General features: G+C 45.8%; 1 protein-coding gene across 1 annotated transcript; it reads right to left on the reverse strand.

Moving 5' to 3' along the window:
- Positions 1–11370: 11370 nt before the first annotated feature.
- pex26 (peroxisomal biogenesis factor 26) lies at positions 11371–16663 on the reverse strand. The gene is made up of 5 exons (XM_055650413.1): positions 16435–16663; positions 16177–16326; positions 14562–14878; positions 13170–13310; positions 11371–12167 (listed from the first exon to the last, which is right to left on the reverse strand). The coding sequence occupies exons 1-5, from the start codon at positions 16617–16619 to the stop codon at positions 12064–12066; spliced, it is 897 nt and encodes a 298-aa protein (XP_055506388.1). The 5' UTR covers positions 16620–16663; the 3' UTR covers positions 11371–12063.
- Positions 16664–17640: the final 977 nt, after the last annotated feature.

Below are 17640 nucleotides of genomic sequence, written 5' to 3' on the forward strand. Positions count from 1 at the left end.
CTGTAACTCTCCCACTGAACCCCATTGCATCAGTGCCGTAACTCTCCCTCTGAACTCTTATCTCTCCAGTACAGTAACACTCCCTCTGAACTCTATCTCTCTCAGTACATTTCCATCCAATGAATCCTCCCTGTTCATGACATTAACATCCACATTTATCTGCCCCCTTCCCATATATGTTCTCTTGCACTGAACACTCTCCGGTACAGTCTCTACAAAATCTCGCTCCCTCCAGATGTCATCACCAATGTCCGTGATCCAACCACAGTTTTTGTTCTGCCAATGAGTCATTGTTTAATCCCTATCCCCTTTGCACTCTGACTCCGGGCTCCTGCACTGTTACGATGAATCGCAATGCAAGCTTGAGGAGCAACAGATCATCTTCCGTCTGGGTATATTGCACCTTCCAGACTCAACATCGAATTCTCCAACTGTAGATAACCCACTCGGAGTTTCTGTTTACATCAGAAATGACCAGCCATTACATTTCTGAGTTATCATTTTTGGTTCTGTTTTTCACTTTCCAGTCATGTAGTCAGCATCTGCAGTTCCTTCTTAAACACATGTAGTCAAGCCTGTTGGACAACATTTAACACAGACAAACCAGCATTACCTGCCTCCAACAGGCACATGAAACTACTTTGTTTCACCCTTTAAGAGATATTCCCTTCGTGCTCTCCAATTACCCTCCCCCACACCCACCTCCATACATCTCTGCTAATGAAAAATTAACACATTCTTCTTTCCCTGTTCTGAGGAAAGATCCCAGATTGCAAACATTAACTATTTTCTCTCTCCACAGATGCTGCCTAACTCGCTAAGTGTTTCTAGTGTTTTCTTTTTGTTTTTAATTTGCTAGCATCTGCATTTTTGCTGATCTCATGTTTGGAACTGTGTGTACTATCTACAGTCTTCACTCTTCATCTGGGCAGTCAACACGTTGTTTATTGTTGTGGCAGAGTTATAGTCCACATGTCTGGCCTGTGCATTCTGGTTCGAGCCTTAACAGGTGCACTACCAAGAAGCCAGGGTACATGGATTGCAAACTCTGTAAGGCCCTCCGATCCTTCCAGATAGGAGAGATCATGTCTCCATGGGCCCCACTCGTCATTAGGTGAAAACAATGTTTTAGGCTGTTCTGTAACTTCCTCAAGGAGGAAAGGTAGAGGCAGAAAGTGAATGAACAAGTTGGTCCGACATACTTTTTATACTTCTGGCACACTTGCATATATAATGTCTGTAAAATCATTCACTGTGAAAAGGTAGTGGTTGTTCCGGATTCGCGGTTGGAAAGTGACCTAGGTGGACAAATAAGTAAGTGGCAATACTGGACTTTTGGATGAGAAAGGCATAGGGGAAAGGAAGAGAGGAAGCATTGAATTTACAGAATAGGATGGGGAGGAAGGAACATAGCTCATGAAATCAGGAACTAGAATCTGATTGGTTGGGGCTGAGAATCAGCAAATGACACGAGATATTGTTGGAATAACAGGAAGTGCTGGAAATGCTTTGCAGGTCAGGCAGCATCTGTGGAGGTGATAACAGTTCATCGTTCAGGTCGATTGCCTCTGATCAGCACTGGGGAAACTAGTGCGGAGAAGGTGAGGGTGGAGAGCAATGTCTTTCAACGCGTGGAGATAGGTTTGCCAACTGTCCCGTATTAGCCGGGACATCCCGTATTTTGGGCTAAATTGGCCTCACCCGTCCCGACGTCGTGCAGCAGCAGCGCCTCGCCCGTGGCCCCGTTGGTCGGCAGCCCGGTCAGCTGTCCGACCTTCGGACCTTCGCTTACCGCCGACACCATCACCCCTACTTCTCATGCCGATCATCGGTTCATGAGTTGGATGGGCTGCCGGGGCAAAACTCCTCAGCTGGCCCGCCGGCTGGGCTTTGGGTGCAGTCCAGCACCCGGGCCAACTCATCATTCACCCAGCCACGGCCGAGTCGGTCAACAAAATAGGGAATTTGTCCCGTATTTTGAACGTTTGCCCCTCATTTGGGAGTGAGAACGTTGGCAACCCTAGGTGGAGACCACCTGGCTATCCAGGTGAGAACGTGTTTCAAAGCCATCCAGTTAATAGATGACGGAGTGTAGTTGGGGTGAGATGAATAAAAGGACATCTGGAACTGGCAAAAGGAGCACATGGCACTTGCTAGAAAAAGAATGCTGGAAATAGGTAACAGCCCAGGTTGTGTCCATGGAGAGAGAAAACCAGAGTTCAGATGCATAACTTTACATTAGAACCTGCCAGTTCCAACACAAGCTTGCAACGGTGGCTGTGTGAAACAGTTGGAATCAGTATTGCATCCAGAATGCTCTGCTGTGCCCAGATAGAAACAAGAGATGTAGTTCCTCAAGTTCACATTGGGCCTCAATGTAACAGCGCAGGATGCCACATTGGCTGAAAGACTCCGTCTATATGGATGCATGCACGTGATTGCATCTGTGTGCTTTTCGTATGCTTGTGTGTGTGTACATTGTGTGTATGTGCACACGTGTATGCATTTGTGCACATGTGCACCCGCATGCATGTGCATGTGTGTGCATTTGTACGTGTATTGCCTGTTGTGTGTGCAATATGTGCATGTGCCTTTGTGTATACATATATGTGTATTCATTCATATGTGAGGAGAGAATGGAGATAAATGGCCTCCAGAGACCTCAGCCAGGGGAAACACAACTCCATGTCTACGCTGTAAAGCATTTGTGCATTTCATGGGTTGCACCTCATTCTTCTAGACTCAAAACAGCATAGTATGTTTAATCGCTCATAAAAAAAAAAAAACATGCATCCCAGGAATAAGTCTGGTAAACATTTGCTGCACTTCCTCAAAGGCAAGTACATTCTTCCTGAGATAGGAGGACCAGAGAAGTAGACAATATCCTGATGTGTTCTCCTCAGGCCTCTCAATGTGTCTTCACGCTATTACTCAAAACCTCCTGTAATAAAGGCCACCAGATTATTTACCTCACTAATTGCTGTAGTCTAACACTCAGTGATTCATGTACACTTCAGTCCTCTGCATCCTCATAACCAACACTGCCACCTAGCCTCATATTGTCGTTAAGAATGGATATATCACTTGATCCGCTGTTCAATTCTGAAACTACACAATTCCATGCTCAGTGCTTTTTTTGCCAACTCTCTAAGCACTTTCCTTTTAGCTAATACCGTCTTTAACTTCTTACAACCACAGCTGAACCACTTTAATCCCCCGAAGATAGACACAAAAAGCTGGAGTAACTCAGCGGGACAGGCAGCATCTCTTCTTCTTCTTCTTGCGTATGGCGTGCACCACCTAAAGTTGTAGGACAACTTGTTCTATTTGATCTTATTTGATTGTGCACGCCAGGTTGATTGCATTTCTTCGAAACAGGGCGGACCACGTGAAGGTTGCAATGTCCCACTCCGCAGCATCTCTGGAGAGAAGGAATGGGTGTCGTTTCGGGTCGAGACTTTTCGTCAGACTCTGTCACCTATTGCTTCTCGCCAGAGATGCTGCCTGTCCCGCTGAGTTACTCCAAATTTTTGTGTCTATCTTCGGTTTAAACCAGCTCTGCAGTTCCTTCTTACACTTTAATTCCCTGCCTTGGTCACTTTTCAACTGCACTTTCCATGTTTTTTTTAATCTTAAAGGGCTATATGTTACCTGTAAAATAAATTAATTCTTTACATACTAGCTATTATATATTTACTGTCACACCTTCCAATTCGGTTTGCCCATGTACCAAAGTCAATTCATCGCTTTGTAGTTTCCTTTATTTGGATTGAAGATACTGCTTTCAGATTGAATAAATCACTTGCAACATTTACGTAAATTCCTTTTATATCCTGATCACTACTCCCTAAAGATTTTGCAGCTTTCCCACCTGGTTCACAAGTGTTACAGTATATCTCTGATGCAGTTTGCCATTTGACAGTTTCCAGTTTCCTAATTGTAACTGGCTCATCTTCAGCACAGGCATCCAATCTCTCTACACGCTCTTCCTCACTGAAGCCCAACATGCCAGAGGAACAGCACTCCCTCTTCTGTCTGGGAGCACCTTAGCCCTCGAAGACCAATGTAGAATTTAATAACTTCAGATCACTTGTCTTTCCCGTTTGTGTCAGAACAGGGCAGTTCTGAAGGAAGGTCTTCGCACTTCACAGATGCTGCTCTATTCTTTGCTTATTTCCAGCATTCCATTTTATTTCATATTTCCCTTAGCTTTGTTCTGCATCTCAGAATTCCAGCAACACTTTCCTCTCTCCACTGCCTGACTCAGCTCCCACTACTTACACCTCCTCCACACGAAATAGATGTGAATAACAAGAACTCCCTCTCGTAAACAGTGTCAACAGCATTCCTGGTTCTTTCCAACTCTCATTCTTTGCTGCGTAAAACATGCTTGTTTTTTCACTTTCCCACTTTGGACGACAAATCTTCAACACAAAATGGTAACCGCCAACATTCTCCGGCTTTCACAGCGCAGCCGGCTGCTCATCTGTGCAGAGGATGGTCTCTCGGCTGAAACAATAAATTCATTGCTCTTTATAGATGCTGCCTGTCCTATTGAGTGCCTCCAGCATTATCGGTCTTACGTCAATTTACGCTTTCTCTGTACAGATTCTGTATGGTACTATTTGGTCACTTAGCCTGCAGTCTATAGATTACAATTCTATCTCGTTACATGTATCTAATGTCTGGATTTATTACATGACCTGTATTATAACTATGGTTTGAGAGTCTTTACAGAACTCCCACTAATTGTTATGACGTGCAACCTATGAGCAATACCAGATCGTGTTGTACCAATTATGAACAATGACATTTCTAGCCTCTGCCATCTGTGAGTACTGATATCCCTTTCACTTACGATCTGCGATCCATGATATGCTTCAGAGATTTCTGCATCCATGGAATCTCAAGCAGTGATCTAGTCTGTGCATTCTGAAAGTGTTGAATTATTCAGCCTGTACAATTCTGAACGACTGGAGTCTAACTTGTGCAGTCTCTGAGCAGAGACATATTCACTGCCCATCGCAATTTCGTGCAACTTTTAAGTAGTAAAATATCAACCCCCAAGTAATTATCTTTACCCTTTGAAATATCTACCCAGTGCAAACAAGGACCTATGTTGCACCCATCTGCTACAAATGGTGAGCAGAGCTATCTCTGTCCTGTACTATCACTGGTATCCGTGCCTCTGCGCTGGGCAACCTGACTTGTCATTGACAGATACAAAATGCTGGAATAACTCAGCAGGACTGGCAGCATCTCTGGAGAAAATGGATAGTTGACGTTTCAGGTCGGGATCCTTCTTCAGACTGATTGTAAGGTCTATGTGCAACTTCTTACCTGAGATATTGTAGGAGCAAAATGGAAAAGCCACACGAAGTTGGTGTTTGAAGTAAAAGGCAATTTATTAAACTGGTGCGCACCAGGAGGCCAGCCAAAGCTGACCTGTCAAGTGTGACTTTGGTACATTAAAAAATATATATACTCCCAGATGACAAAATTACTCAGAAACTTGATTAAATCAAGGACTTAATGGGGTGGGAGATTGCAACCTTCACGTGGTCCGCCCTGTTTCGATGAATGCAATCAACCTGGCGTGCACAATCAACTAAGATCAAATAGAACAAGTTGTCCTACAACTTTAGGCTGTGCACGCCATACGCATGAAGAAGGAGGACTCAATTTCAGAAACTTGACTAACAATAATAAAACAACACAGAGGCATGATCAACAATAAAACAAGGTCTTAATTACAGAACGGAACTCAGAAAGTCTTAATTAGGTGACAAACAGAATTAGATGATTATCCACAAGTCTAAATTCATTAACAGAAGATCCAAATTTCTGTTATAATGATGCGTGCATGCATAATCAATTCCTGTTAGTCTTTGACTGCGGTTTCCTGTCACCACATTAGCACAATTCACATCCCTACTTACTAATTATTAGCCCACACTATTGTTTACCCTACAACAGATACATTAACGCAGTGATATCATCACCTCTTCCTCCTGTGAAATGTGTGGAGTGATATATATGGTCTCAGCAATCTGGCAGCAATCACACATCAACAAGAAAAACAATAAATGGTGGAAGTCTTCCACCTGTAAATGTTGGCTGTGCTTCTTATCCTACATATGCAGCCTGACCTGCTGAGTATTTCCAGCATTCTTCAGATTTTATCTTAGAATTCCTGCAACTGCAATTTTTCTGTTATAAATTTATTCTCTGTAATCTTTGCACAATATCCCTGCCTGGTCCAAGTTCAACAATCTGTGGCTTGTGATCTGCTCATTCTGTAACATTGCTACATTTATCTTGGCATTTCGAGAAACTCCTCAGTTTTGTGAGCTGCAAAGGGTGGAATTGTCTAATTACATTGTTCAGTCTCCAGTAGCCCATCATGTGTCCCTCACATAGGAAACAGAAACACAAGTAGGCCGTTTAGCTCTTCACACTAATCCTTCATGCGGCACCTTCATGCGTGGATTGGTTTCTTTGGAACATCTGAGGTTGAGGGGAGACTTGATAGAAGTATATAAAATTATAGAAACATAGAAATTAGGTGCAGGAGTAGGCCATTCGGCCCTTTGAGCCTGCACCGCCATTCAATATGATCATGGCTGATCATCCAACTCAGTATCCCGTACCTGCCTTCTCTCCATACCCTCTGAACCCTTTAACCACAAGGGCCACATCTAACTCCCTCTTAAATATACCCAATGAACTGGCCTCAACTACCCTCTGTGGCAGAGAGTTCCAGAGATTCACCACTCTCTGTGTGAAAAAAGTTTTTCTCATCTCGGTTTTAAACGATTTCCCCCTTATCCTTAAGCTGTGTGAACCCTTGTCCTGGACTTCCCCAACATCGGGAACAATCTTCCTGCATCTAGCCTGTCCAACCCCTTAAGAATTTTGTAAGTTTCTATAAGATCCCCTCTCAATCTCCTAAATTCTAGAGAGTATAAACCAAGTCTATCCAGTCTTTCTTCATAAGACAGTCCTGACAACCCAGGAATCAGTCTGGTGAACCTTCTCTGCACTCCCTCTATGGCAATAATGTCCTTCCTCAGATTTGGAGACCAAAACTGTACGCAATACTCCAGGTGTGGTCTCACCAAGACCCTGTACAACTGCAGTAGAACCTCCCTGCTCCTATACTCAAGAGAGGCTTAGATAGGGTAGATAGTCAGAACCTTTTTTTCAGGGTACAAATGTCCAATGATAGAGGGCATAGCTTTAAGGAGAGAAGGGGAAAGTTTAATAGAGATGTGCAGGCAAGTTTTTTACACTGAGCGTAGTTGGGGCCTGGAACGCATTGCCAGGGGTGGTGGTAGAGGCAGACATGATAATGGCATTGAAGGGTTTTTAGATAAGTACATGGAAGTGCAGGAAATAGGGGGATATGAAGGTGCAGGTAGGTGAGATCGGTATAACGTGGCATCATGTTCAGCAAATAAACTATTTAGTTCAATAATATGTGGCACTTCATCAAAGGCCTTCTTCTTGTCCAAATATACTACATCCATTAGCTAACTGTTGATTCTGCCCCTTATTATTTCTTGTTACCACTAGAATAATATCAGATCCCAGCCCTTTCTGATACTGACTGGGGGGGTCAGGTAGTGGGTCATGTCAATAGACAATAGGTGCAGGAGTAGGCGAATCGGCCCTTCGAGCCAGCACCGCCATTCAATGTGATAATGTGTGATCATCCCCAATCAGTACCACGTTCCTGCCTTCTTCCCATATCCCCAGACTCCGCTATCTTTAAGAGCCCTATCTAGCTCTCTCTTGAAAGTATCCAGAGAACCGGCCTCCACCACCCTCTGAGGCAGAGAATTCCACAAACTCACAACTCTCTGTGAGAAAAAGTGGTTCCTCATCTCCGTTCTAAATGGTTTACCACTTATTCTTAAACTGTGGCCGCTGGTTCTGGCCCCCAACATCGGGACCATATTTCCTGCCTCTAGCATGTCCAATCCCCCTTATATGTTTCAATAAGATCCCTATCTCATCCTTCTAAATTCCAGAGCATACAAGCCCAGTCGCACCATTCTCTTAGCACGAGTCCCGCCATCCCGGGAATTAACCTTGTAAACCTACCCTGCACTCCCTGAATAGCAAGAATGTCCTTCCTCAAATTAGGGAACCAAAACTGCACACCATACTCCAGGTGTGGTCTCACTAGGGCCCTGTACAACTGCAGAAGGACCTCTTTGCTCCTATACCCGACTTGTTATAAAGGCCAACATGCCATTCGCTTTCTTCACTGCCTGCTGTACCTGCATGCTTACTTTCAAAGACTGATGAACAAGGACCCCCAGATCCCGTTGTACTTCCCCTTTTCCCAACTTGACGCCATTTAGATAGTAATCTGCCTTCCTGTTTTTGATACCAAAGTGGATAACCTCACATTTATCCACATTAAACTTCATCTGCCATGCATCTGCCCACTCCCCCAATCTGTCCAAGTCACCCTGCATTCTCATAGCATCCTCCTCACAGTTCACACTGCCCACCCAGCTTTGTGTCATCTGCAAATTTGCTAATGTTACTTTGAATCTCTTCATTCAAATCATTGATGTATATTGTAAATAGCTGCGGTCCCAGCACCGAGCCTTGCGGTGCCCCACTAGTCACTGCCTGCCATTCTGAAAGGGACCCGTTAATCCCTACTCTTTTTTTCCTGTCTGCCAACCAATTTTCTATCCATGTCAGCACTCTACCCCCAATACCATGTGCCCTAATTTTGCCCACTAATTTTCTATGTGGGACCTTATCAAATGCTTTCTGAAAGTCCAAGTACTGGCTCTCCCTTTGTCCATTTTCCTAGTTACATCCTCAAAAAATTCATTAAGCTGCAAAGAGTATAGAGATTTACAAGGATGTTGCATGAGGGACTAAGGTGCAGGTAGAGGTTGGGCAAGCTAGAAGATTATTCTATGGAGTGCAGGTAGCTGAGAGGTGATCTTATCGTGGTGTATAAAATCATAAGAGGAATTAATAGGGCAAACGCAGAATAATTTACCGAGGAGACTTCTGTCGCCGTGCTCTTCTTGGCTCTTGAAAACCTAGGATTCAGATCATCATGTCCTTGGGATTTAGTATCAGAGAATCATAGAGCTGTACAACATGGAAACAGATTCTTGCGCACCTCATCTTTACCGACCAGTTTGCCTATTTCTGGGAATTTGTCCATAGTCATAGACTCAAGAGTATGGAAACTCGCCTACACCGGCCAGCTACACTCGTCCCACTTGCCTGCGCTTGGTCCATATCCCTCCAAACCTGTCCTATCCATGTACCTCTGTTTCTTGAACGATGGGATAGTCCCAGCCTCAACTACCTCCTCTGGCAGCTTGTTACATACACCCACCACCCTTTATGTGAAAAAGCTGCCCCTCGGATTCCTATTAAATCTTTTCCCCTTCACCTTGAACCTATGTCCTCTGGTCCCATATTCCCCTACTCTGGGCAAAAGACTGCATCTACCCAATCTATTCCTCTCATGATTTTGTAATCTCATGATCCATGTCTGCTTCTGTGATGGCACACACTAAATGTCTATTGTATTTGTCAGCCCTCACGTATTCTACAATGTGCCTGACTCAATATACCTTAGCTTAAACACACAGGGCACTCGTCCTAATTGAAACATCATCTTTACTCCCACACAATGGTCTTTGAGCACGACAATGCCATTGTACAAGTTAGTGAAGAGATGGTCATATAGCACCAAATCAATCTATGACAATCACCAGTCTCTCCCCTTTCTCGATCTTTCTGTCTCCATCAGACCAACTATCAATTGATGTCTATTACAAACCTACTGATTCCTAGTTATCTGGAAAGTGCTTGCATCGTCCCAGAATGTGCAGAAACCCTGCTTCATTCACCATGGGTGCACTGAACTTTCCTCTCACTCAGGCCCTTGTGACCCAAGGATTTCTCAGCTATGTTGATCCTAAAGTGGCAGTGTTGAGGCCAAACCCCACAATAACCAAATTTGTGTAAGTGATTCTCTTAGTGAAGGCTCTCTGTTAGGTTTTAACTCCAACAATCCCATGACATCCAGAGGTTTCTTATAGACATCAGTTTGATCTGAAAGCAGTGTTTCTTTCACACTGTGCAGCCTGCAAATATCTGATTTATTAATTCATTCATTCATTCCATATATGGGTGTTGGTGGCCAGCCCATCCCTAATAGTCATGAGAAGCTGGTGAGTCACCTTAAACAGCCAGTCTTTCAGGTAAGTGTACCCGCTCAATTTTGGTTGGGGAGTTCCAGGATTTACACCCGACATTAATAAAGAACTGGCAATGAATTGCAAGTTAGGACAGTGTGTAACCTAAACCTGTATATGATGACCTCAGCCTTCTTAGCAGTAGAGGTTACAGATTTGGGAGGTGGTCAGATTAGCCTGGAAGTGTAACTGCAGTGAATGTTGCAAACGCACACAATGCAGCTATTGTGCAACAGTAGTGGAGGGAGTGAAAGTTTAAGAAGGTGGATGGGGCTGCTTTGTCCCAGGTGGCATTGAGCCTCCAGAGAGGTGCTGGAGTTGCACTCATCCAGGCAAGTGGAGAATATTTAATTACAGTCCAAACATGTGCTTTGTCAATAGTGTAGTAAAATGCCATGGGAAACTTAGTTTAGTTTACAGATACAGCGCAGAGACAGGCCCTTCAGCCCATCAAGTCCGCAACGACCAGCAATCCCCGCACATTAACACTATCCTACACATACGAGGGACAATTTATAATTATAACGAGCCAATTAACACACAAACCTGCACGTCTTTGGAGCGTGGGAGGAAACCGAAGATCTCAGAGAGAGCATACAAACTCCATACAGACAGCACCTGCAGTCGGGATCGAACCAGGGTATCTGGCACAGCAAACGGAGTAAGGCTGCAACTCTACCGCTGCGCCACCATGCCACCCTGTCAGATTGTGTATATGTACCCTTTTCTGATCCATGCTCGCTGACAGGATGTTAGTACTGGGGAATCCGATTCATCGCAGATGGTTTGACTATTTTGGACATTGACATTTTCTGGCAGGTCAGACAGAAATGTTACTTGCCTTCCATCAGCCCGTGCTGTATGTTAACACCGTCTTGCTGCATGCAGGCATGGCCTGCTTCACATGCTGAGACGAGTGGAGTGGAATTACTGTAATTATCCACTTCTGATCTTATAGAGGAAGGCTTCTGAAAAAGCAGCTGAAAATTTGTATTGTGGCACTGCCCCAAGGAACTACCCTGGGGATAGGCAGCTCAATCTACAATCACTTAGAGAGGTGTGGAGAAAGGACAAATTAAGGGCTGTGTGGGTGGAAGAGGTAGCATAGAGGGAGAAAAATCAACACCTTTCAAGTACATCTTTATTGTCGACTATCCAGATGTCACAAATATACACACGTCACACCTGTAACTCAAGTCGCAGTTGCCATATCTGACTACAATTGGGTTGGTCGAGGGGTTCTGGCCCCAAAGACATTATGTACTGTTTATAATGAAAACCAAGTTCCATTTATTGATACAACATTAGACAAAGGCTACTCATGCCTCTTACCGTGATGTTTACTGGGCCGTCAACCTATGACGGATGTTCCCTTTGTTAAAGTGGATATTGTATTCACAACGGCTTGCAGTCTGTTTCATTGGAGCACCGGCTGACATAAATTTCCTTTAATGTGTCCTTTAATGAAAAGTCTTCTTTACAAACACCAAACCCCGCAGGATATTCACTCCTCTCACCCAAATACTTTGGCACCACAGTCCCCTCCTCCCTTCCCAATGCACTGATTAACAGAGTCCACTGAAGCAACCGAGGGACAGAGCTAGTTAACCCCTTCAATGCAGAGTGGAACTGAAAGGGATTACAGAAAGGAACATTGGAGGCTGTGCCTGTTGCACAGTGAGACTATCAACTGCAGGTCTGATATGCCAAGCTGGTTTGAGCAAACTTCACTGGAGCAAGAGCCCAGCATCAGGACTTGCTCATTTTCTAGATGCATTAGATTGTGGTGTTTAACTAACCAACTCTCCTGCCGAAGTCACTGGCCAAGCCTTGTCTTGTAGTGAGGAGAGAACATAATGTCCCATGTCGACTTGAGGAAGAGTCGTACACTGGTTAAACAGGAAAAGGTGACTGGAGAGGCTGAAGGGGAAACAAAAAAAATATATTGAGAATGAAAATACTGTAGATGCTGGAAAACTGAAATAAAAACAAATGAGAATATTTTAGGTCAAACACCCTTCCTCAGAACAGACACAGAGAAAATGATGAGCAGTCAGTTGTCACAAGGGATTGGAGATGCTGGAATTTAGTTTAGCTTAGAGATACAATGCGGAAACAGGCCCTTCGGCCCACCATCTGCACAGACCAGCGATCTCCATACACTAGCACTATCCTACACACAAGGGACAATTTACAATTTTTACTGAAGCCAATTAACCAACAAATCAGTACGTCTTTGGAATCTTGATCAAAAAACACAAAGTGTTGAGTAACTATTATCCAACCTATTTAAAAAACCCATCACATCTCTCCTATCAGGAGAGTAACCTCAATGACCACAGCGCATTAGGTTGGTTCAACTGCACTGATTCTGCTACTAATTAAAATACATTTGGATAGGTGCATGGACAGGAAAGGATCAACAGAATATGGGCCAAACACAAGCAAATGAGATTAGCTCAGATGGACATTTTGCCCAGCATGGATGTGTTCGGGCCTAAAGGCCTGTTTCTGTGGCCTGTTTCTGTGACACACAGCAGTCTTAAAATCAACCATATTTTGGGATCTGAATGTCGTTGACAAGGCCAGCATTTACTGTATGTAGCTAATTAACCTCAAGAGGTGGTGAGACGTCACTGCTGCAGTGTTGAACTACTACAACCCTCCTGGTGAAGGTGATCCCAGTGTTGACAAGGAGGGAGTTCCAGTGACAATGAAAGACAAGCAGTATTAAATCCCACTTAGGATGGAGTGGTCTGGAGGGAAACTTACAGGCAAAGGTACTCCTGTGCTTTAGTTGCTCTTGTACCTCTCGGTGGGGGAGGCTGCGGGTTTGAGAGGCAAAGTTGGGATGCATTGGCCGGTGTGTGTTGCTGAGGTACATTTTGTAGCTGGTGCTTGCTGAAAAGCTATGCCACTCACCAGGGTCCAGCCTGATGACCAGCAGATAGGCTACGAACACGGCCAGAAGCAGCTTGCGAAGAGAAACCAAACGCAGATGTCTACGACACAACTCCACCACTTGCTGAATTAACCGGAACATATGGCGTAGTGTGTATTGTGCTGCCAAGAAAGAGAAGTGGCAATGAAACACACCATGACAATGTTTGGTTACCCTCAATCTAATACTTGCAGAAGATGGAAGATGGGACAGCAGCCACCTGAGCTTTGGAATGGTCTTGTCTGCAAAATGCCTAGGGAATTAGGACTTGGTGGGCATATGTGGAGCAGTCTAAGCATACAGCTAGCAATGGGGAGTGTGGAGTAAAAGACTCAATGGTAACTCTACTTATTGTTAACTCAGTACCAAAGAAACTTTATGAGTCACAAGGGACTACAGATGCTGGAATCCAGAGCAAAAACAAATTGCTGGAGGAACTCAATGGATCGAGCAGCAGAAAGGAACTGTTGACAATTGTTGAACAGATCGCAGGGTCTTGACCTGAAATGTTGCCAATTCCACCAACAGCCCCCCCCCCCCCCCCGCTTCACAAGATTCTGCTCGACCCGCTGAGTTCCTCCAATTGTTTAAGGAACTGCAGATGCTGGTTTAAACCAAAGATAGACACAAAAAGCTGGAGTAACTCAGCGGGACAGGCAGCATCTTTGGAGAGAAGGAGTGGGTGACGTTTCGGGTCAACACCTTTCATCTGACAGGTCAGTCAGAAGAAGGGTCTTGACCTGAAACGTCACCCATTCCTTCTCTCCAGAGATGCTGCCTGTCACGCTGAGTTTCTCCAGCTTTTGGTGTGTACCCTCCAATGGTTTGCTCCATCTTTTTTTATTAAGAGTTTGTTTGTTATCCAAGTTAGAGTCTGTCAAACGCATTGTGGTATGTGAATCATCTCTTCCCACTGTGTGTGTAACACAGCAAAGGACAGCATGAAGTGTGCACACAATCTTCACAGCCTTAACAGTTTGGCAAGGCCTCACCAAAGAATGGGATGGTGTGCAAGCTTTGCACTGTGCAAGAAGATCCTTCTAATCCAGGGATATCCTGCACAGGAAAATAGGAAAAGGACGCAGAGCCCCTTTGGAGGCAAACTGCTGGAATACTGGTGTGTGGGCCGACAGAACTAGACAGAAACACAGCCAATCAGGAAAGGCAAATAGCAAAAAAGTGCAGATGCTGGGGATCCAAAATAAAATCAGAGAACACTGAGGCTACTCGGCACATGGTCATTCAACTAAACTGAACAGGCTCTCTCTCTCTCTCTCTCTCTCCACAGTTGCTATGGTAATCTACTAAACATTTCCAGCATTCTCTGCTTTTATATCAGGACACTGCTATATGTGACAGGAATTGGGAGTTACCAGATTGTCTGCGTTCGCTGCATTCTGCTGGAACCTGGCTCCTGCTCTCCGCCAATTCTTGCTCCAGCAGTTTGGGTCTCTTTCGCAAAACAACTTCCAGTACCGATTCCTTCTGTTGCTCCGTCAATAGTGTGGTATCCTTGATCTCCTTCTCCGCTTCTGCATAAAGACCAAGTGGCAGCAGCACATGCAGTATATACAACTCAAACACCAGACCCACACTTCCTGTGGCACTTGTGCTGGCCTTGCTCTTAAGCCAGCTGCTGACGGCCTGCTGTATTTGGCCAGGCTCTCCAGCCTTGCTGTATAGGATGATGCTGCCACAGAGAATATCATCAGCTTCATGCATTTTAAGGGTGTCTAACATTCATAAACGTGACTGTAACATCAGCACGTATAAAATGTAGACTAAAGCCATTACTTCATGGGCCACACAGTGGTGCCTCACTGCTCCAGAAACCAGGGTTCAACCAGACCTCGGGTGCTGTTTGTGTGGACTTTGCACGTTTTCCTCTGCTTTTCTCTCACGTCCCATGGATGTGGGGGTTGGGGAGTTAACTGACTGTTGAGGGAAATTGAGGGAATTATCAGGAATGTGAGGGAGAATACATAACTGGGAACCGCAGGGGGGAATAGGATCGATGGGAGTCAAGACTGCTCTTGGGTTGTAAGAATAAAATGAGGAGGAAAACAAAATGAAAAATGCAAAAAAACAAACTGCCAGAAGAATTCAGTGGAGGCTTTAAAACACTCACAGCCTTATCCACCACTCCCAAGCGATTTATTTGATTTAGTGCCTTTTATGCTGTTTCAAAGGGGAGAGTGACAAGGGGAGTTGTACAACCAGCACCATATATGCTCTCACATCCTGCTGGAGGTACTCAGCAGGCTGAGCGACAGGGGTCAAAGGAGAAGAGAAACTGTCAAATGTTTCAGGTCAAACCCTGCATCAGGACCGAGAGGGAAGAGGGAGATTGCTGGTGTAAAGAGAGGGGAGGGGGTAGGGGGGAGGGTTGAACGGTTGATGAGCAGAAGGAGCCTGGGGGAGGGGTGGAATGGGAGACAGAGAAAAAAGCAGACGAGAAAAAAGGCAGATGGACCCAGATGGGTGGAGGGGGGAGGGTTAGAAGGGTGATGTGAGAACACAGAGGCTACCAGTGCTGGAATCGATACGTAAGGATACGACAATGGGGACCATTGGAGGACGGTTAAGATCAGACGGGGAAGAGACCTGGTGGTTGTTATTTGTGAGTAGTAGATGAACAGAACTAGGTTGGTGGGAGATGAATGGAACAACCAGGGTCTGGAACAACGCAAAACCCTACCTCAACATTAGAACTACGGTCCACCTGTTGCACTATCATCATGAACTTGTTTTCTCATCGATTTTGGACCCTCTTTTTTGCACAACCGTTCTCTTTCAACTATCTTGTAGAATTTGTGTAACAAGTATATACTTTATGTTTCCTTATGATGCCCGAGACTATCTACCTGTGATGCTATGGCATTGGCAAGCAAGATTGTCATTGTACCTGCACCTCCCCCTATTCGTGTGTGAGACAATAAACGCGACTGGAGCCGAGGGCATCTGTCTCAGGGCTGCACCAACACTCACCAGAGCTGGAGGAGAGCGGCGGGGATTCGGTCGGGGCTGCCGTACTGTTGCAGCAGCCAGTCCCAGGCCCGGCGCCACTGCCGTCGCTCGGCCAGCGCCTGCAGCCCCATGGCGCACAGGGACGACCTGATGTCGGCGGCTCGGGGCGCACTGCAGGCGGGGGGAGTGAGAGAGAGAGAGGGAATGAGGATACGCGGCCTCGCGGACTCCGCCGCCCTGGCCCCCACAAACAGCCTCGTATCCCGGGCCCCGTCTCACCTGCCGCCCGGCTGCCGGTCCAGCCACTCCAGGCCGCGCTCGCAGGCCGCCAGCGCCCCCGCCAAGTTGCGCTGCACCTGCAGCAGGTCGGCCGCCCGCTCCAGCCACACCAGGCCCGGGCAAAGGGCCGGCTCCCGGGCGCAGTGCCTCCATCGGCCCAGCACCAGCGGCCCGCTCCGCTTCATGCCGCCCGCGCCCCGCTCTGGCCACGGCCCAAGCTGCTCCCTCTCCTCCACAGCACCAGGGGGCGCCCGAGTCTCGGCCACGGGACCCGGAAGCAGCGGATCGCCCGATCCTGGAGCCCTATGCCGCAATCACCAAGAGCAAAGATCCTATAGCAAGCTATTGGATCTTTGACCCAGAGAGTCAAGAGAGTGTTTTATTGCCTTTTGTCCCAGATATAACAATGACATTCGTACTTGCAGCAGCACAACAGCATATGTAAATATAGTATACGGTTAACAATATAATAACGAGAGACAGAGAGAAAGAGAAGGGAAAATAAAGTTAAATGTTCCGTATTAGAGGTAGTTTACAGCAGCCACCTAATCTACACGTGTTTATGATGTGGGAGGGTAATGAAGCATCATGCAGCCACAGGGAGAACTTGTAAACTCGAGGCAGGACAGGATTGCTAGAAGATAAGACACAAAAAGGTGGAGTAACTCAGCAGGACAGGCAGCGTCTCTGAAGAGAAGGAATGGGTGACGTTTCGGGTCGAGACCCTTCTTCAGACTTGTTTTTGGAGCTGAGAGGCGGTGGCTCTATCAGCTGTGGCGCTGAGGCACCATCTGATGCCAAACAGTTTATCTGAGCATTGGCAGGAGTACAAGGTAATGCACAAGATGAAAACTGCAGCTGCCTTTTCAGACTAGTTATTGGCATACGAGGGGTGGGAGATTGCAACCTTCACGTGGTCCGCCCTGTTTCGACGAATGCAATCAACCTGGCGGGCACAATCAAATAGAACAAGTTGTCCTACAACTTTAGGCTGTGCACACCATACGCAAGAAGAAGATTGGCATACGACACTGATACACTGATCCACTATTGAAATGCCAGACGAAGCACGATGTGCTCTGTATCTATCTTGGGAAACCCCCCCACCCCCAATTATTATCCCTCAATAAAGCTCTGCACAAGCCTTTAAGATGTTCACAGTGGACATTCCTTGTACTCAGTCTTGGAAGGTTCCATTGATGCTTG

This window comes from Leucoraja erinacea, chromosome 19 (assembly GCF_028641065.1).
Source record: "Leucoraja erinacea ecotype New England chromosome 19, Leri_hhj_1, whole genome shotgun sequence".
In the NCBI taxonomy this organism is placed as follows: Eukaryota; Metazoa; Chordata; class Chondrichthyes; order Rajiformes; family Rajidae; genus Leucoraja; species Leucoraja erinaceus.

Excerpts from the sequence above, each read along its gene's own strand:
- pex26 (XM_055650413.1), bottom strand. The coding sequence starts at position 16,619 with ATGAAGCGGAGCGGGCCGCTGGTGCTGGGCCGATGGAGGCACTGCGCC. Across the intron at positions 13,311-14,561 it reads CAGCGAACGCAGACAATCTG|CACAATACACACTACGCCAT; the intron begins GTAACTCCCAAT and ends CTTTCTTGGCAG. Across the intron at positions 12,168-13,169 it reads GGTCATCAGGCTGGACCCTG|CCTCTCCAGTCACCTTTTCC; the intron begins GTGAGTGGCATA and ends TTTCCCCTTCAG.